This window comes from Saccoglossus kowalevskii, chromosome 16 (genome assembly GCF_978046115.1).
Source record: "Saccoglossus kowalevskii chromosome 16, keSacKowa6.1, whole genome shotgun sequence".
Lineage (NCBI taxonomy): Eukaryota > Metazoa > Hemichordata > Enteropneusta > Harrimaniidae > Saccoglossus > Saccoglossus kowalevskii.
This window is the reverse complement of record NC_140656.1, coordinates 22130349-22153098: the sequence shown is the minus strand read 5'-3', so window position 1 is coordinate 22153098 and position 22750 is coordinate 22130349. Positions and strand designations below refer to the sequence as shown.

The 22750-nt window shown below is 36.3% G+C and overlaps 1 protein-coding gene and 1 pseudogene across 2 annotated transcripts; both read left to right on the top strand.

The window, feature by feature from the left end:
* The first annotated feature begins 21 nt into the window (after positions 1 to 21).
* LOC102806241 (extracellular tyrosine-protein kinase PKDCC-like) lies at positions 22 to 4128 on the top strand. The gene is made up of 4 exons (XM_085491559.1): positions 22 to 81; positions 1123 to 1921; positions 3153 to 3351; positions 3556 to 4128. The coding sequence occupies exons 2-4, from the start codon at positions 1127 to 1129 to the stop codon at positions 3780 to 3782; spliced, it is 1221 nt and encodes a 406-aa protein (XP_085347685.1). The 5' UTR covers positions 22 to 81; positions 1123 to 1126; the 3' UTR covers positions 3783 to 4128.
* Positions 4129 to 15341: 11213 nt separating this feature from the next.
* Positions 15342 to 22539, top strand: LOC100375919 (ras-like protein family member 10B pseudogene; annotated as a pseudogene). Its single transcript, XR_013420973.2, has 2 exons — positions 15342 to 15499; positions 21415 to 22539. The product of XR_013420973.2 is annotated as a ras-like protein family member 10B pseudogene (transcript).
* The last annotated feature ends 211 nt before the right edge of the window (positions 22540 to 22750 follow it).

The following is a 22750-nucleotide window of genomic DNA, read 5'->3' as shown; positions in this document are numbered from 1 at the left end:
GAACAACGTTATTTCAAGTAACTTAGGTGGCCATCAATAATACGAACAAGGACGCCAAAATGAAAACACGAGGACACATTGGTACGTATACCACGATTTACTAGCGTATTTAGTATGTTATTGAAGTTTAATTTGTTGCCAAGGCGACACACATACTACATTTTCACAGATCTCGTGTGCGCCATATAAATTGTGTTTGTAATCAGGCACATACTTCATAAATGAATGTTACGATCAAATGGGTATACAGTCATGTATATCCAATGTAAATGTATATGTACATCTAATCATGGAACTGCTCTGATATGCCCATTTGAAACCGGGGTAGGGCCAGCTAGAAACATTTTCGACAAATATTCAATTCAAATATTTCTGACGAGAACTTTTTATATTATGTTTTCCAATATTTCACATTATACAGTTGTCAGTCCATTTTATAATGTGTTCACGCATGGAGGATTTTTGTTTTACTTCATTAATTGTCTATTTGTCTATTTTTTTAACAACTTCCCACCCCAAGTTTCCAAATAAGCCAACCCCTTACTATCACGCATGACATTGTGTATTAGACAAGTCTGCCCAACTTTGAGTTTGAAATAGTAGTCCAAGGAATTTACTAAGAATGAGGTGCAAGAGATTGTAAACTTGTCGTTACATTTCTTTTGTGTGACATTTCTACAAGACTGGCTACTAGTGTTGTAATACTTTGTAATAATTCATGCAGAGTAGAATTATTTTTTTTTATCCCAATTGCATTATTTTAGATGCTGAAATTAATTTTTTTAGAAATCCAAGCTAATTGAAATACTGGGATATATCATTTTTATTTAGTTAGTTTGACTCCCCAGATAACAAGACTAGTCTATAATCTATGGTCGGTTTGCCCCCCTCCCAATTTTCATATTTCTGTTTATCACGAACATCAGTTAAAAATATGTGTTTTGTAGCTTAAAATAAAAAATTTTAAAAAGTATATGATAGAGAATTTCAGGTTTATGAAAAATCAAAATAAAAGGTCATTTTTTATAAAAAAAAAAACAGAAAGCAGCTCAAGCATTGATCAGGAAATTGTTTTCTTTTTTTTCATTCTTACATTTATGTATATTTCTTTGTTTTTTATAGGTGAATGATTGGTGAGATTATTGTCATGTCTTTATTTTATATAATGTGGTTACCGCACCGAAGTAGAATGTCATCTATCATGATATTGCTGACAGTGCCTCTTATAATAACTCTCTATTTCATATTTATTGTGCATAAACAACTACCAACATTTCTTATGAATGAAATGACCACCCAGCAACGAGAAAAGGTTTCCTACCTACAGAGCATTATTGCGAAGTTGAACCGTGACATCTCTGATACCGTAGCTGAGCGGGATTACCTGCGACAGAAAATTCAGATGCTGACAAATAATTTGACTCATCAGATTCACGTGATGTCATCAGAGAAACGTGACCAATGGATGGGAAGGTACCTGGTAAGCGAGCAGGCCGAGAATCGTCTCTCAAATGGAGGTCACAATATGTGGGGCTGTCGAGAATTAAAGACTATAGAAATTATTGACAGTGCGATTGGTCAGGGTTTTAGTAAGTTAGTACAAGAAGGGGTATACGGCACAACCCATGTTGCGGTGAAAAGTGCATCACCTGTTGTGAAGAACGTTCAAGATTGTTTGAAGTCAGGAAAATATAAAAAAGAGGAAGACTGTTTTTTACTCTCAAATTATAACATTTTAAAAGAAGCGCTTATGTTGCATGAACTAAAGCATCCAAATATTGGGAAATTGCTAGGCTTGTGTGTAAAAAGTGAAAAACCGAGCCCGGCTATTCATCTACGTGGTGTCACGTCAGTTCAGGAATTGGGAAGACCAGTGGAATGTAATTGGTTGAAAAAGTTGCCATGGATAAAAAGGTTCAAGGTAAGACCACAAAAAACTGTCTACACCTCCAAGATATTTGAACTTATCACCTACAGCCCCTTCATTCTTTCCTAATTGGACCTTAGGGGCGTAATTAATTTTGGAGGTTGCTGAATTATTAGAAAGTTATTAAAATTAAAATAATGTTTTAGTGAATAAATCTATGGTAATATACTGTAAAACATGTTGAAAAAGCGACATGCAATTTCAGCGAATTGTGGTAAAATGACGTAATAGCGAAATGTTGATTTAGCGAATCTTTTTTGTCATTGTTGATTTCCTGTTTTCACAATACTTGTCTGTCGCTTGCCAAAACAAATGCACAGTTATCACCTCCATAAAAAAGAAAAACTGTCAAGTGTAATAGGAAGCGCCCCAGATTTGTATGTCCCAGATTACTGTATACAAATCCCCAAGCCTTGGCTATTTTGAATTTATAATAGAGTCATTAGCGACATCTTGAATTAGCGAATCAGTTCTCGCTAAACTCGCTAAACAAGACATGCTTGCGAAAAAGACATGTTTTAAAGTACCATGATTGTAAATACCAATAGAGGTTAGTGAGAAAAACAGAAAGACTCAAGGGTGTAATTACTTTAATATCTTATCAATAACAATAAACATCAAGGTAGATATCATCTGAGAGTTGCCATTTTCTACTACTGTATTTGCTCTATTAGTAGCATTAGTGCTTATGTAACTGTAGCAGAGGTGGTCAAACTAGATCAATGCAAGATTTGGCTTATTTGTACTTCTGTAAGAGATGCTCTTTTGAAATTTAATATCTAGCAAATGAAGTAATCAGGTGGTCCCATTCAATAGAAATTTTTTAATTTCAATTCAAGCAGTTGTTATTCAAGTTCTAGAACATTTTTAATCCTGCAACAATTAAGGTTTATTTGAAATTATTGATATTGGGACAACAAGAATACATTACTACCAGAAAGTGTGAGGATATGTGACGTTCAGAGGTCATGTAGAAGGCAAATTGACAACCGACGTCCAATATAATTGGTTATGACTAGAGTTGAGGCTAGCATTTTTATTTAATGATGAAATAAATAAATGTCAAAGCCATGTCTTTTTCGACTTTATACACAGCTTATATCAATAAAATTATTAGCATCTGGCAACAGATTGATTGTCTGAGTTTGGCGATGAGTTGTTGTCGTGCTATTGGTCAGAATGCGGTTCACGAAATGAATATTTATCAGTATCATTCCTCTTACAGATTTGTCAATCTATCGCAAGTTTACTGGAATACCTGGCAAACTCACCACTGGGAAGTTTACAGATAGTGGATTTCAAATACCAACAGTTTGTTATGATTGATAATGTTATTAAATTGATTGATTTGGACGACGTATCAAGTGTAGAACCTGAGTGCAATGATATGCCGTGTGTTATAGAAGGAAAACAGAATATGGCGGGTAAGTGTAAATACAGATTTGTCCTGAGTTACATGCAGTATATAGGAGAGAATTTATATTGATCCGAAAAATATGCAAATTAGTATAAAATGTTGACGTATGGACAATACTTTTGACGTGTAGTGTATGTGTACACTGTTTTTATTTACATGTAAACATGTCCTCCACTGATATATGAATAATTTACGTTTGTTTATTTTGCAGATATCGTGTGTCGCGATTTTCACTGCCAAGGAATGAATACAGCCCGCAACCTCATTCAAGCATATAAATTATTTTTCAATCCATTATTACCGGGTGATGTGCCCGCAAAGTTACACAGCCTTGTCAGCAGATTACTAGCGGACATTGAAAATATGAATATTAATACACGGGAACTTGTTAAGAGTTTGCAGCTCGTAGAAAAACAGTGGTTTTTATTAAAAAATTAATTCTGTGATTCAGATTTTTAAATATTTTTAAAGTAGTCTAAATGATTTAATGAATGAACCAAAAATATTGCTTTGCATTGTCATATAGGCAATGTCATTGTAAACATTGACTTTGGGGAATTTTGGTTGAGGTCTGCTGGTGCTTGTGTTTGACAGGGCCTGGTTGATGCTGGGATAGCACGAACAATTGCTACAATGCCATGATGATGGGAGGAAGATAGTCATGCAGTCCTGTTACATACAATGTACATTTGTACAAGCAACCATTGGACAATTATATGAAAAATACCATTCTAATAATATGGCGCCTATCTTGGATTATGCAAATAAAGTGTATTTATGCAAATATGGAGTGTTGAGATGGTTGCTTGATTAGTTTTAGGGATGTTGCTTCTCAAATCCCTAAACAAAATTTATTTATAGAGGTACATGTATCATGGCGGCCATTTTAGATTTATGCAAATTAGCAGGCAGACATATCATCATGCAGATTTCACAAATCCATTAAAATATTTTGTATTGACTCTAAATTGAGGATAGCAACCATGTCTGCCAGACTATACAACAAAGCACAGAATAAAGCATTTGATTACCCTTCTGCTAACGGCAACCGGGCAAAATAATTTGTGAATTTATTTTGTGTTTTTTGCAGATTGTCGTGATATAGGTTTTCAATTGTAACGAGAATGAATGCTGAGTATGGTTTATAAGATGCTGACTATATGTGTAGCTGTTGCGGTTACTTATGCAATTAACTATGATTGGTCGATTTATCTTGCTCAATTTTATTACAATTCGTGTCTCCACTTCACCTTCCAAATTAAAAAGCTATAAGTACAAAAATGCTTCACACAAAAATTATTAATCTACATATACCCAAACCCAAACAGGTTATTACTAATTAGCCATGTGAAAACAATTGTTACACTGGTATCCTTAAAAAAAATTTGGTGATTATTTTCGCGATAGAGACAAAAGCCCAAATGTGGAGTTACATGAATAAACACATCGCCATGACAATCTGTCACATGACCAAGAGTGATATAACAACATAAACACAACACTCATGATCAAAATTTTCCTTGCAGGGTTGGTAGGGGGGGGGGATATATATATAGTGGTCATAAGCATCAATTCAATTGTACATTCATACAGAGTTGTATCAGGAGCACTATTGCAAATAGAGATATTCACACAGTGTTATAGTGGTCATGTGACCACATTAAAAATTTTATTATATCGGAGCACTTTTGCAGATATTCAACCAGTGTTTTGTTTTTGAAGACATTGGCCTCATTATCTGATCAACATATTTAATAACTGTATATGGTCATGTGACCACATTAAAAATGCATAACCGTTAGCTGAAGCACTATTGCAGATAGAGACATTCAAATAGTGCTTTATTGAATATGATTTGATCAACAATGAATGTGACCTCATTAAAAATGCATAACTATAATCTAGATTCAGATATAGACATTTACCATGTAACCATAGGGTCGATGATATAACTAGAGCTTGTTGGAAAATTGAGCTTGATAACAATTTAGGATTCTGACTGAGAATTAGCCAGCCAATGAGATTGTTTTGATTTCAACCAATCAACTCGTTTATCTTTTCGCCAATCATGTACAAGGCCATATCCATTGTAACTAGTCAAGTACAAGGCCAATATTTACTTTGAGTATATAAATAGGAGACGAAACGTCTCTTCTTCAGTTCGTTCAATAAAGTCATCTCTTGCAGTCCATACGCGGTTTATTCTTCCATTCCTGAACTTGAACCTATTCTTCTTAACAATTCCCACAGTTCTTTATTGTGGACATTTGGCACACGATCTGGTTGACATATTCAATGACCATTTTTGGTGAATTCCCGCGCGTGCGCAGGTAACGACCCTTCCGCTTTAATACAAACAAGTTAGTTAGATTGTTTCCACTGATTATATGAAGTAGGTGGTAACTCAATGCATCGCGCCTAAATTAAACGGTAAATCCTTACAAATAGCTACCATAAACAATTACTCATAAAAAGAGGATTCATGGCTAAAGTATTTGGTCATAATAAATTTCACTGTTACATAGTGTAAATATCCTGGATGATAAATTGCAAATAATCCACTTCTCATATTAAAATCCATTAAAGTTAAGTATTGTTGGTAAATTTTGATGAAGTAAGGGTATCTAACTTCAACATTCCTCTCAAAAATCAATGATTCAAAATCAAATTGTTCAAAATCAAATTCAGCAGGCGTTCGGTCGGCGTCTTTCACGCAATATGCGAGATTTCACTGTGAACAGTAAATTGTCTATTATTGTGGACTCTATGGAATTGTGGGTGGTAAATTATCTGTAGAATGAGGTAAATCTGGGCACTGTGGTTTTACTGGACATATATCTGTTCTCAGACGACTAATAAGTTGTCTGAGATCTGTTGTATTAATTACTTAGCTTTTGGTGACGGAAATAAAGTGTAACATATTCTACAAGACAATAGGATCATAATAGCATGTTGTATTTTTTTTCAAAATTATCTTCGTGGTGTAGTTCTGTTGGTAGAACATATGTCTAAATTCGCTTATTCATTTGCCCGATTTACAATTCACTGATACAGACATTCCCAACGACAGAGGGCGCTAGGTACAAAGAATTGTAGAGAATGTAGTGAGCAATTTGAAACCACGTTCCTCCTAATATGCTCAAACTTACGCGAAAGGCGAGTACATCGAAATAATGGCATACTAGCGCCTGAAGTTTTGAATGATAAATAAGGGGCAAACCATTTAAAATCATAGCGGGGGTGGGTAGAAGAGTGCGATTAGCGAATTTTTTTTGCACTGTCTTATTTGTAAATTTGTATTATTCTTGGATGTGCATACAAGTGTTTTCTCTCGGTGCCTCGCTTGCAAATTTGTTATTCAACAAATCTTCCGACACTCCCATAATTTCAAATGATCGGCCCCTAATGCATACCAGTCACCACTATCAAGTGTGAGTGATAATATTATTGATTATTATGTCATTTAAACTTGGACAATCCTTACAGCAACATAACAATGTAGTACAAGGAATCATGTCGATACTCATAGAGTTGTTTGTGTAGAATAATGGTCTTGTATACATTTAAAAAAAATGCTATTATCGGGAAAAATGAAATGTTTTGATTTGTAAGACTAAATTTAACCGCACGTGTAAAGGCCTTCAACAAAGTATCCATCTGAATAATGAAAGTGTCCATGCAGTCTCAATAATTATGACTTATGTCGTGTTTGGCTAGATACTTCATTGGGTCTTAAAGAGCGGTGGTTGTCGCGCTGCGCATGTGCGGCATTTGTGCTGATGAACATTGACTTTCCCACAATCCAATGCGCCCTTCTAATGGCAATGGTTTGACGTGGGCGTGACTTGCACGAATTACCGTGAGTGACTCCTTCGATACCTTCCAATCCCCTAAAAAAAAGACCCAATTAAAGCTTGGTAACGTCTCAGTTTGTACTTGTTAATCTGAGCAAAAGTTAAACTCGCCATCTTTGTTTATATGAGACCCATATATCTTGCGCATGCGTGGCGAGACGACTACCGTCCTTTACGTTGGAATATTAAAGCGATTTAGACGATGCAATAACATACTTATTTTTATACTTACATACTTATACCGGTTTCATAACTTGAATGAATGCCAACGTATTTGCTAATTTGCATAATCGACATGTTTGTGCCAGGGGTGCAATATCAATTTTAAATGTCCATGACAAACGTAGGGTACAGGAAATTGTATAGGTACATTCTCCAAATATTAGTAGATGATCAAGTCACGTGGTGGCTGTAGAAACGGGCCCTGGCAACTTGAAGGGAAGATAGTGCCTGGCACGTTTATAGACTTATTGTACGAATGCTTCACTTGGAATGGATCATGAAATGTCACAGTGTTTTAGATATGATTTTTGATCTAAAAAATGTGTATTTTCAAAACCGTTTCACGAAAGAGGGGAATTAACATCACCTTGGATAAACTGAATTACCCGGCTTTTAGAATATACTAGTATATAATATTGCAGGTGTCAGATACCATTTTGAATTTCTATTATCTCATTTTCAATAACTCTGCTTTAAAAGGTTTATCTAATTTCTGAGATAGAGTTTCTTGGAATATGCTCCATACCACAGTTTTAAGAATATTCCGCACATCCGCTAATATAACAAGACGTGAGTACGTATGTTTTTGCATACATTATCATGATTCTGTCCAAAGCACTTACCATCCACGTTATCAAAATGCCATATATGGATCTGTTTACGTGATATAATAATTATATGATAAGTATATTCTAATACAATTGCCATGACGTAAGACCAACGGTGTTACGTAACTGTAAATGAGTGAGAATCTGTTTTTCACCACTTGCGAATCATTGCCACATCTACAAATCTGAAAAGCAAGCTAGACACCAATCAATTTATCAGTTTGTAGATGTTCCTCGTGGCGGGGAAATAAATCGATTAATTTGCACCTTCACATGAAAGTATAACTGATAATGAACAGCACGATTGGCTGATGTAAAACTCTAATTTGCATAAAGGTCGTATCATCTTTGATGTAGTGAAAAGTACACCGTACTAGCGTCCGCATATACCTGTTTATTTATACCAGTAACAATATCGTGGCGCTCAATACATCGTACGGATTTGTCTTCACTGATTCTCCCTGCCGCAGCGGGAAAAAATACTAGGTATGATGTTATTTACTGTATATATATATATTCTCATATACGATGAGATGAAGACATTTAAATTATAGATCTAAATAACGTATCTCCCGTAGATTATAATGGTAGATGTAATTGTACTGTATATAATACTCTAGACAGTTTATATCGAAATCGTATTTTATAATCTGTCAACCAGACTGACCTTCGTCATTTCCTTAAAAGGAACACACTATTTAATACCGTTTTTTATTTTCATTATTTATCACGTCCGTGTCGTGATAATTACGTTATAGTGCCAGGATGTCGCTTATTAATGCACCTTTTCTTTCACGTAATCGGATTCTACTTGCATTTTAACATCTTATTGTATGATTATACGATAACTGAATGCGATAGCCAGAAGCTTTGACGTTTGCACCGTCCATATATTCAATTCACAGTTACTATCCTCGTTTTTTTTCTACGAACGTATATTTAGTCATACCGAGTACGATTTTCTTTTTCTAGGGATGGCAAAAAAAAAAAAAAAATACTGTTTCTTTTCATGTTTCCGTGCGTCAAGTGTATGCACGGAGCAGACATCCGCGTCATTATAATCGCCGACTCGTGCTGTGTGAAGTGGTAATTAGTCTCCGGTGAAATCATGTCATCGCCGCACTGGCGGCAAAATGAACGCACAATTTAAGGTTTGTGCATTGATTCGAACGTATGTCAATCAGTCAACGAATATAAATGGAGCGGTCGTTGCCCTTAAAACACACACACACACACACACACACACACACACACACACACACACACACACACACACACACACACACACACACACACACACACACACACACACACACACACACACACACACACACACACACACACACACACACACACACACACAGACACACACACACACAGAAAATGTTGTTCCGAGGCCACAGGCAAAGCGTTTAGGGGCAATATGTATTCGCACCCGGAGTGTTTTTTTTCGGGGAAACGCGCGGTATACTAAGTACTCGGCATATTGTCGTTTTTTTTTTTTGCTACTAGTATTATGTTATATTAGTAGCATTTGCGTGTACAGTCTACCGGTTACACAATAATAGAAATCGACTAAAATAGAAAATATCGTATGATCACAACTATAGCTACACAGGAAGACGTACTAGTATTCTATGAAGGTCCTTTTCAATAAACCATTTCCGTTCACCGCGAGATCTAGCGTATCCGTGAAATCGAACGTAAAACAAGACAAACAATTGTCATAGTATCGCAGTGATGTTAAAACATCGCGCGAGATTCGGCAAACCTGAAAGTATTATGGGTATTTTATCTCTATTAATATGCTATAGTAATACGCACTTCATTTTGATGATAGTCATCTTAACGCAATTTTCCCCTCTCAGAGATCGGCATTTCAACATTCTGCTATAAAAAATGAAATCCGAATTCAAAATAAAATCGTTCGATTTTTGTGGCAGACATTCAGTTCGAGCCATTCACACAAGACGCGAGATCTCGCAGTGAAAGGAAAATGACCTATATACGGCCGTACAGTAGTCGACATAACGATTGAACATTGACGAACTGAACTGCAGTTCGGGGACGGGGAAGTCGTTTCTCAAATGTGTCAGAATTAATGTCTATAAAATCGATCCTATGAATAAATATTGTATACTTAGTAATTTATGTAGAAGGACCCTTTAAAAATATATCACGGATAAAATAATAAAATCGAAAATTATTAATAATTAACTATCAAAAGTACTTGCAGCTGTTCATTTACAAATGTTGATCGTGAGATAGCAAAGTAGAGAGATGGGACTAACGAAAAACAGATAAGCAGACTAGAGAGAGCATATTTTAAAATTAATGAAAAATTAAATAAAAACGCAGACAGTAACAGCTGACATTATGATCTTAAAGGGCGGCAGTCAATGCGCCGCGCCCTGTTCGATATGGGACTTATAGTGATGTATACAACACGTGTAAAATCAGTGGCGGATCCAGGGGGGGGGGGGCAGCGGAGCCATGCCCCCCAAACGCATGCCGATTCATATCATCTGGATTACGCATAGCTTCTCTGCGATTTTCGCTCCGTAATGCTAAGCGAAGCTTGGCCCCCAATACATTTTGCTGGATCAGCCACTGTGTAAAATACGTTGTTTAATTACATGAAATTCGAACACGCGTTGCGCGACGACCACTGCACTTTAAGTATTGGAAATCGTAACCCACGTAAAGCATGCCACGAAATAGCTCTGGATGCTTCATGTCGTCGCACCGTTAATGTGACGTAATAGATGGTAATTTGCGGGTTTCAGTGTCACGTGACAATGTTGTCTGAGAACGTCAGCAAATCCCCCTATTTTGTCCATTCCATAAAATATTTGCAGGTTTCAGTGTCACGTGATAGTACTCCCTAAGTACTTTACCAAATGTGCCATTTTCACCACCCCACAGAACATTGGCGGGTTCCAGCGTCATGTGATATTGTACGTTGTCAAAAATACCAGTTTCCACTCTAGTGATCATCTATCTACGAAATGCATCTGAAGCAGACAGACGATTGACATCGTTTATATTCTCTTTTTCTACAACTTCTCACTGACTCGAACAAAAGTATATGCTTGAACACATGGCAATGCAATTAGAACACGGTCGGATTACAGTTTCTTGTATCAGTATCAGACAGTGGGACGAATGGGACTACCGTCAATGGAGTACGTAGCGCTCCCTAGCGGCGTGGAATGACGTTGGTGTTTGGAAACATTACATTTAGAGACAGCTTAGTTTAGTAGTTTAGTAGCTATTAATATAATAGCATTATGAACGACATCCCACTGAATGCAAAAACATCACGTGGTGCTATGATCAATCATACACCCCAGCTGCGTCATAGCAGTGCTTTCTCGCTAGAGGGCGCGACTCGCGAATAGATGTATCTGTGTGTCTGCATGTGAATCATTGATGAAGCCGAACACCTAAAGAGACCTAAACTGCACAGCGCCACCAAATGCTCGAAGACGTCAAACTGTGCCCGAAAAATCATTGTTATTAATAAACATGTCCATCAACGTTATGTTACCATAGAAAACTTACTAGTATCAGCCATATTTGAGAATAGACGTATGCGCTCTGTCTTTGACTAGAACATTTATGAAAATGTTTCAACAACAAAATGGGTTTAATATCTGAAAGATTGCTGAACTCGGACAATTATTTCATTTGAAATGTATTCAAACAGTATGAAAAGCTATTAATACAATTACGTCATAGCTCAAAACAGTGGTGAAATGACGTCAGAAGGGACATATTAACGAGGCTAATTACTAAGTGTCCATGGCTCGAGCAGTGAGATGAACAGTGTTAAAATAAGGGACAATAAAACAGCTATAGTTTGTTATATTTTGATTGTTTTTCAATCAAAGCTTCATTTATTGTATTTTTAAAAGTGACTTGCATTCCCACTTCATATGATCTGCAGAAAGCCTCACATTGGCCCCTGTAAGCATTCGAATTCCCACTTCAAATGATCTGCAGAAAACCTCACACTGGCCCCTGTAAGTGTTCCCACTTCAAATGATCTGTAGAAAGCCACTGGCCCTGTAAGCATTTTCACTTCAAATGATCTGTAGAAAGCCTCACACTGGCCCCTGTAAGCATTCCTACTTCAAATGATCTGTATAAAGCCTCACACTGGCCCCTGTAAGCATTCCCACTTCAAAAGATCTGCTGAAAACCTCACACTGGCCCCTGTAAGCATTCACACTTTAAATGATCTGCAGAAAACTGATCTGTTCAAAGCCTCACACTGGCCCCTGTAAGCATTCCAACTTCAAATGATCTGTTGAAAGCCTCACACTGGGCCCTGTAAGCATTCCCACTTCAAATGATCTGTTGAAAGCCTCTCACTGGCCCGTAAGCATCCCCACTTCAAATGATCTGTTGATAGCCTCACACTAACCCATGTAAGCAGTCCCACTTCAAATGACCTGCTGAAAGCCTTACACTGGCCCCTGTAAGCATTCCCACTTCAAATGATCTACAGAAAGCCTCACACTGGTCCCTGTAAGCATTGCCACTTCAAGTGATCTGTAGAAAGCCACTGGCCTCATGTAAGAGTCATAATCGCTTTAGGAGTCACAGTACAGTTCTTGTTGAATCTTACCCAACAGTAGTATCCTGAAATCGAATTCATAAGCGTGTCCTAAAATATGGTAAAGACCAGTGCACTACGACCAGTGTTGAAATTGTACCACATATACAAAAAGTGCGAGGCATCAATAAAGTCCCAGCCTCTAGGTCCAACCAAAGCAGAGCTGGTTCTGAATTGCACGCTAATCGATTTTGCAACATCATTCTACATCAATAAAACACCATTACGCATTGCATTGTGGGATATACATATATCTATGAGTAACTAAGGATTCAGAGGGGGTGCGCGCCGCACGCTCCCTGTATAAATCAGCTACTGGCATTTAATTTATTTTATTTAGTTTTTTTTTCAAAATAGGCCTTACACATATTCTGCGGTTCTCGAACCAGCGGTAATGCTGACAACTGGGGATGACATACTTCCTGTTTTCCTTGGAAAGCAGGGTAAATATCCACCCTTCTTGTTTTCTTTAGAAGAGTTATATTAATAGTTAGGAACATGAATAAGTAAATATTTGTTCCAAGGTTCTGTTTATTCTGTTTCTGACTGGATTTTGGATGCCATTAAAATTTGACAAATTTAAATTTGTCAAGAGTAGGGATATGCCAAAAATATTCTGTAATCAATGTGGTTCTTTGCGTGAGACATACAGAGCACTCGAGAACGAAATGGAATTTATCTTCAATTGCATTTAATGGGCAAACCGCACTTGTTCCACTCACCACATAACGCCCTCCCCAATAGACAATCTACAACGAATGCGGACAGGTGCATATCTGTGCTTAACATTTGTGATTATTATTCTGGCTTTGAAGTATTTTTGAAATTACAATACCTACGTAGCTTGTAACTAGCACATACTCATGTTTAACGAATGCCGGACGTTTCGGCCAAAGTAGAGTTCAATGGTAAGATCATGGAAGGTCCGTTAGTAAGATGAACTTAACCATAGAGTGTTAATATTCTAAATGAAAGTATCAGGGGAGGTGCCTTACAATCGTTGAGACATAATAAAAAGGGGCATGAATATAAGACATCTAAATACGAAATGCTGAATTTTTCGAGTTACGGACATCGAGTTACAAAAACGACCACGCCCATATTCTAGAAACCACGTAAATGCCCTGAATATAACGATCAGTTATCCGCTGTCTGAGCTCCGCCATGAATAACTTGGCATTTGGCACTCAGGGCAAAAAACACAACGTCGAATCCTTACGAAAATAGAATATTTTTCATTTCTGTTGCTCATGATATGTTTCCACATTTTATATTATCCATTTATTGGTCTAGACCAAGACTGTTTCGATTTATTTCTCACGTTTTCCCTCAAGAGAAGATTACAAGACAACCACTGTCATTTACAATAAAGCCATTCCAGGAAATGGTTTGTCAAAATATCTCGCTTTGATGAAGCCGAATCCTTCGCATGCAATACACGTTTAATAACATTGTCTGTAGCACGTCCAATTTAATTGAACATCTCAATCAACTAGTTCCATTGCAGGTTGCCTTGACTTCGCTTATCGTCTTCTGTCAATGTCCCGGGGGTGTACTGACGTCAAAGTGACACCATTTGCAATCCACCAAGAGGTCAATTACCATTTTCACGACCAGTAAGGCAAAACTATTTTGGAGATAACAAGAAACAATATTGTGTATGTTAACGACATTCCGATCTATTATTCGTTGTAATCTCACTCTATTACTGAAAGGAATTAAACACCGGAGATGGGCTCCTCTCCTCTCCAGCAAAATTGAAATACTATATCCGCCTGGGGTTAATAGCTAGCAGATTAGGCTGACCGAAGTACTTGGACCTCAATAACTCATGTCAGCAGCACTAATAACTATTGGCGTATGTTCTAAGGTTATCTTCACGCAGGCAGTAAAAACCACCCAGCATGACTGCACTATGCCAGTTTTCGGAGGGTCGGCGCTGTTCCGGAACCCTGACCTGCAATCTGTATAATAAAACCCCATAACGCACCAGACTAATAAAGAGATTAGGGGACTTAGAAACGATATAACCATAAACAAATTGATTATCAGCATTTTCCTACAATATATTTTCATTGACTCTGCCTCTGTTTGCGAGAGTTTGCAGCTATCGTTTGCTCGAAACTATATTCATCATTTACATCATTCATTCATTTACATAATTCATAAATTTACATAATGTGGTCACGTTACATATCAGATCTGGTTAGTTGAATACATTTCAATGTCCACCGTTATTTCTGATGTAAGCGCTTATTTATGTTTCTCCACACACCTTCGAAAATTTCCCATGAACATACATTCTAAAGGCAATAAAAATAATTAGTGAATTCAACTAGTGAAAACTGTTGTATACTATTTATGCACATTTACCCACTGTGTCAACAAACATGCGACTAATGTTACTTCTAAATCAAAGATACCAAAAGAAACAAAATTCACGACCATCGGTTCCACCGCGACCACCGTTTTGTGAGGATTAATTTGATAATAATGTAAATAGCTAAATATCAGAAAGGTAATTTCATGGTTAAAACAACGACGAGCGCCACCACCTGCTAACAAAGTGCATATATCAACTGTAATTACGGTATCTTAGCAACATCATCAGCACTGTACCGAGTGCGCAGTTGTTTTGTTCATCATAACAGTAAAAGGTCGAAAGCTGAGATGCTCGCCGGGAAGCGCTCAGCAATCGGCAAGAGTGGAGATAATATCGAATTGCTTCGAAAACCAGTCTGCAGTGGCAAGGTATAGGCGACATGTACATATTCCGGTCGACACCGCGAACTCTACGATTCAATTCTGATGCAAGTCTACGAGCATAAACGTGGACTGGGGTATTAGTATGTAAGTTGAAATGTTAATCAATACTCGCTGTTTGTTGTACATTTATGTTTTTTGAGTATCGACATAGAGCTGTCACACTGTGAAAATATCCCAACATTGTCACAGCTTTTAATGTAGCAAGGTGTGTCATTTGATGTTTAACTGAAAATCTCATTCTGCGTATATATATCTAGTTCTATTTATAGAAGAACACGTCCTAACATATCAATTTGGCAGTCTCTTCTATCGTAATGTAACTGTTGCAGAATCTCATCTAACTTGTTCGAATCGAGACTACGTGAAAACGCCGTAGTACTTGCGACAGGAATGTGCTCGTGACAAGTGTTTCACGACCAGAAAGCGTGCTTTCCTTCGACAATTCATTCTATTTAATTTTACAGAAGTGTGTTTTCCGCCCCTCATGATTCAATAAAGCATTTGATGGGACATAATTCTCGTAGTCGTATTTTACTGAACACTACACATTTATTATATTATACAGCAAAGTGCACTTAGCACGGTGACTGGAATTATATTGACCGCTGACAATTTATGATGAATTAAGCGAGGCTTTTTAAAAAAACAACGAATTGAATGTTTAGGACGTAGTAGCCAAAAGTAGATGACGGTACAGCTAGCCGAACCCGCTTACTAAAACGTCAGCATGTTGCTTCTGATAATAGTACCCAGTATCGCACTTTGATGTGTGTATTGTAAAGTGTCGTATAACGCTGCTTTGTCCATTCTTTATGGTATACATCTAGGTTTGAAGTAACCATTTACCTTCTAAAATAAAGGATTCTGCACCAATTCCTCCCTAGTAGAGAACAATGCTAACACCTTGGACAAATCTACATGCATTTGCTTACACTACAGCTAGTTGCAAGTAATTCACTCTGGTAACCCATAAGCTGTCCGCGTCGTCGTCGTCATTATTGGATTTCGAACGGCTTCTATCGGAGTTTGAGTGGATACTAATTTCAACTGATATGAAGTACACAGATTTATCTTTTTCATTCCTGGCAATAAACAATCAAGTATTGCCGACTTTTCGATCAATGTTCAACTCATTCTAAAAAGAAAAAAAAAAAAAAAAACACGAAAAAAACAAACATCATGATTGTGAATTTACAGATTTCCGACCCTAACAGTCTTAGAATGATGTACGTTGAATTTACTCAATATTTAAAGGCATTACCTAGCACCCTGCTTACTGAATTTCAATTATATAATTACCATTATATTGTAATGCTGTATGTTTGTTTAAATTCATGAAAAGCCACAGCTTGAAAATCCTCTCATTGGTACATATACTCAATGCTATATGCACCGTATTTGTTTAAACTCTTGTTACCGTCCTTCCTCCTGAAAAATAACCCATATTTCGTGAATGCTATATTGGAAACTGTAATTACCTCAACGACAATAACAGTCAGCGTGTTTGTATTTCCGATAGAACAATTCACCATATGATCATAAAGACAGACAGGCAAGAATAACATTAAAACAAAGTCAGTCACGGTGGCAATATGGACTGTAATACCATAAGGAATTCTGTTATTAATAGCAAACGAAAGCAGAAAATTGATTGCGCTGTATAGCAGATCTTCTTTGTGCTTTATGGTCCAATGGAATACCTCGTTCAATATTATTTTCAATCCAACTATTTTCCCCTCCGCTATTTTGAATTTTAATGCGGATTATTAAAAATGACCATCCACATATACGTGTAAATTGTATTCCCAGTGGGTATTAAGAGTCACGTGTTCAATTAGGCTTTTATATAAATACTTGTCTATTAGTAGTTGTCATGCCAATCTACTTAGTTTGTATAATAAACATTTGACACATTGTTACTGTATAAGTTTATTCACAAAGACGTCCCGTAGATTATCACCAACATTGTACATCGTGTCTTCTCATATATTGATACTTTGTTAAATTTTACGCGTTTTGACGTTGATCGTCACTGGCAATAATATACATTGCGAATTCCCATGTAATAATATTAATACGTCATACTATTATACATCGTGTTCTCCGATGTATCGATACTACGTTAGAGTGTAAACGTGTATTTACAAAAGTCGTCATCATCAATAACAGACATTACGTCATCCGTATATTGGACAATCCATATACAAACCTCGGGCGTCAACAACGCCATATACAAGTAAACACTAGACAATGACATTTACACTGAGGGGGTGGTCGTACGCATTTGAAAATGTCAGTATGCTTTTTTCATTTACATTTGACATTTTTACAATCTACGGTTTTCTAAAATTCATTCTCGTTATATACAAACACCTGGATTACAATAACCATAAGCAAATATCAGAGTAACAAATCAATGTTTCGGAGAGACCAATTACATTTAAATCAAATTTACGAGCTAATAATGTTAATGCCACTATTTTTGTATCAGGTTATTTAAACACATATAAATACAGACCCACCTATTTCAGAGATAATTGGATTGTAATTTTGAAACAGTTTCAGAGCTCACCCATGATGTATCTCTTTAACTTGTGGTAGAACAATGCTTTACTAACGAAGTACTGTTACAGTGACTATGATTTCAGCGGGCTCAATTTTTCAAGGTAGTGTTTTATTGTGGTTTGTAGAAACCTCTGTTTATAGTGAACATGTAATGAACGAGTAAAGCGACATTAAATCAATATTTATTCTCACAGCTGTATGCGCTGGGTATTCGCACATATCCATAATCCACGAGAAGTATATCTCATTAACGACGAATCAAATACATATCGCTGTTAGCTATAGTAGTATGGTCATTTACCTCATTCTGCAGGAGATGAGTCTCATTTCTATACATGCTAATTTTTAATAGGTTCATTGACGTATAATAACAACACATAATTGTTTATGTACATAAGCTTTGAGCAAATTTTGCAGCCCACATAGAACTGTTTATCTTCCTCCAGTAGATTAGAAAAATCAATACAAATAAATCACAATTTATTTATTTATTTATTTATTTATTTATTTATTTATTTATTTATTTATTTATTTATTTATTTATTTATTTATTTATTTATTTATTTATTTATTTATTTATTTATTTATTTATTTATTCATTCATTCATTCATTCATTCATTCATTCATTTATTTATTTATTTATTTATTTATTTATTTATTTATTTATTTGGGAATCAGAGAGCGTGTGTTTGAGTGGGTTTATATCAAATTCATTTTGTTTTCACATTCAGACGGCTTGTTATTTGTAACAAATATATGACTTTTACTTTTCGAGGGCATTGCTACCAATCCGGGGAATGATTTTGAAGCAGAGAAAATACTTGATTTGCATAAAGTCCGATTCTGGCTTTACTTAGACTAAAACATTTACAGTAGTTTGCTAAAGATAAAAGAAACATAGTATGATTTTTTAAAATATAACAGATTTTTAAATCAAGAAGTGAGTCAACTGTTTACATAATAATCATATATTGAACAATCTACTGATATACTTAATATGCATTGTGTAGAAAATAAATGGACTGATCATTATCATGCAAACCATTAAAACTGGACAAATATGTGTCATAATACGGATCTCATCCACAAATAACAAACTACATCATTTTGAGTTAGTGATGTGTAATTTCGCCATGCGTAAGCTTAAACTGGATTGAACTGAAATCCAATTATAACATATATTGCCAATACAGCAGTGAATAGACTAAAAGATAATTGCTGTACTATACATGAGTAACAACCCCAGGGCAAAAGCGGTGTTTATTGACTGGACAGAATTCCTTCCTTTAATGCACGTCTGTTATTGACAGATTGTAATCTTTGATCTCAGTATCTATCGCATCACAAAATAAATGACTTAAATCGTCCGTGCACATTTATTGATCGGCGTGTTAAGTGTTAAAGTTCATCGGAATCCTGTATTATAATAATTACACCCTATATAATGGAAGGGAAATAGTTGCCATATGGCAAGCATTTAACCCAGCGTGTGGTGCTATGTATAAATTCAATATACATGTACTGGCACTTAACCCAGTGGGCGCAGTAATCTTACCCACCAACATCCAATTTCAATTCAATATGCAAATATGATACCATGAACTATGTTATCCATTATTAGAAGAAAATCTGATGTGCTTTTCCCAGCATGCAAGGTTTATTAGTTAGTCTGTGACCTGTATTTTAGAGATAACGCAATGTACATTACCCTATCCAAATTACTATGCCCGGACATTTAAATATAGGTAGAATTGCTAACAACTGTTGTCGAATTGACTTTAACATTGACAAAGTATTAGTGTAGTAACTCTGTTAGAAGTAAAGTCTTCAAATGCTCAAACGTTTTTATTGTCATATTTGTTATATGGCGAGTGCTACAAGTGGATCAGGGCGTGCCCACGTTTGTCGACGCTGACTTATTGTTTGTGTGTTGATTGCACTGAACTGTACATTTCATTCGTATTTGCGCTGGTTTCTCGTCTTGAACTTGTACATTCCTTTCATGAAACATTCAATTTGGATATTCCAACAGTTTTCAGAACCAGTGGCCTACGTTACGCTTATTATAACCACTAAATGAATACACAAATAACAAGTAGCTAGATTACTAGATTAGATGATATGTACCTTCTCATATATGTAAGACATAATATATTAAAATGTTTTAATTTCTCTTACTAATACCATTATCATAAATCATATGCAGCACGAGCGGCGGAATAGTAATACTATTTGTATTTGTAAATCTCGGATCTCTTGAATATTCGTTAGTGTGAATGACTATGTCTTGTAGTAAATTCCGCCATATACAATAATTCCTTTTGATTCAGTGACAAATTAGTCAATGTACTCTGTTCACTTGAACTCAATACTGTCCATTGCGAATTTCACATCAATACAACTACATCAACAAGTCGTCCCCCAGCCAAAACAGTTAATTGGTTCGAGAAGGACCGTTCAATCGACGATATCGTTTTATTCTGTAGTCATTCGTAATCATAGTATTTCCAATCTCTCACCCGTAACGTAAATGTTAGTATTTGAATTTCCGAGTTTTCCAACACCAATATGTATTCCGAAACCATAATACTTGTGAATGAACGGCTGTAAATCACGAGTATGCAAAACTACGGTGGTTCGTGAGCAAGACAGATTCGATGGTAACTCTTTCGACAATATGTATTGTACCCCGAAAAAATCGTAATTGTCTAGTTCGTACTGACCGTAAACATACTTGGCGTTATATGAAGGCAAGTTGTGTCGCAATAGATTCACCTTGCGCATGACCATTGAGACGATGTTCGACATATACCTGCAATTATAAGAAATCTACAAATTCATGCGTTGCACCAGACAATGTATATTTGATTAGTCATATAGCAAATTTATTACTGCATAGTATATTTGATTATAAGGAAATTTAATTGCCGATGTCACTTTGTTTACCCATGCAACTATAAATAACACACTTTCATCAAAAGCAATATCCTTCAATCAAATCTTATAATCTCTATTTTCTAAGACAGTGTTGAAACGATTCCCGTTTACACAACGCTGCAGGTGCGCCTCGGGCATCGCTAATGGCATAGGTGATGAAAATACAACCTCTAGTGTGTTTGTGAAATCAATCTCAATCGATAACAAAATATTGATTCAGTTGTTTGCTCTTCTTTTTCAGGTTTCAGCTTTGTATTTTTTTTGTTTTCATTCCTTCAGTATATCCATACTAGTATTAATTACATACGACTGCATTATATTACACTGTGTTTATTTCTTCGGCGCCACAAGTAGAATAGTTTGAACTGTCAGGTGGAAACGCAAAGACGTTGAACCAATTTAGAAAGTGTCACTGCAGTGTATACACACAGATCACAATATCTGTGCATGTAGCTATTATGCTTTATTGATTATTGTCTTTTTTTATTGAACCTAGGGGGCACTCCTTAACTGGTTTTATCCTTACACTGCATATTGTATTTGCTGATGACGACTGAATACTAGACAGCCCACTCATCGAAGTTCATCGCCAGATGTTAATCGGATAAAGGTGATGATGGAATTGACGAGATATATGTTCCTCCCACGCTCATTATTAGTATATATACTCCGACCGTTATAAGTGTTACTTCTAATTGCTGTGTTACTAGCGAGTAGTTTGCAAAGGTTATGGCGGAACTTGGACAGGATTTACGTTTGAAGGTCGTTCCACAGTGATTCCGACATTATTTTGCTTAATGTAGAAGCGTTGTGTTGTCTTATTCTACTGGTATAACCACCGATATGATATAACACTGTAACTAATATGCAGACGATTGATATAGCCGTACTCGGCGCACCCGCCGTTGGTAAGAGCGCTATTATTCAACAGTACATGCACTGTACTTTTCCGAACCAACACTCACCAACTAAATCACCGTCCACGCATAATCCAGTTGTGTTAGCGAATACGAGGCTCTATCAACTGAATATAATCGACACCCCTCCACTGCAATACTTTCAAATGAAGAGTTTCTACGACTGGGTGGACTTTCATTCATATTCGGACAAAGTGAAAGATGCCTCAGCGTTTATTCTAATTTTCGATGTCTCTAATTCTGACAGTTTTCAGTACGTCAAAGATCTACGCGAACAGATAATAGATTATCGCGGTGGTGGTATGAGTGATGTAACTACGGTGATCGCGGGGAATAAATGTGATCTGGGTAAATGCAATGGCCTGTCCAGGAGAGACGTGTCGCATGTTATCAGAAAGAACTGGAAGTCCGGATATGTTGAGTGTTCTGCAAAATACAATTGGCACATTGTTTCCTTATTCAATGAAGTGATGAAACTGATAGATGCGAATTGGGATAAACCACCGACCGTTGGCAAAATGAGAGGTCGAAATAGCTGTCTCATAATGTGATTAAACACAACATATAAAAAACACGCGTGCGAAGAAGCACTTCTATTTCTCGCAAATATTGCACGATAATACCTTACTTCACGATTTATTGGTTCATATGTGATAACTCGGCACTGAATATTCAGTAAAATAAATGTCACCATCTCATTCAGATTTTAGAAATCTTATCAACTATCCGTAAAGTATGATAATATCAATGTCCACATCGTTTTGAATGAGTTCTACCTTGAACGACTGATTTTTAATGCCATTAAATGTCGATAATTGTCATAAAATGCTTTTATAAAATTTAACGAGCATATAGCTTAAGTAGGTATTTTGCAGTATATCACGAAAGAGGGCATATATGACAACCAAAACTATT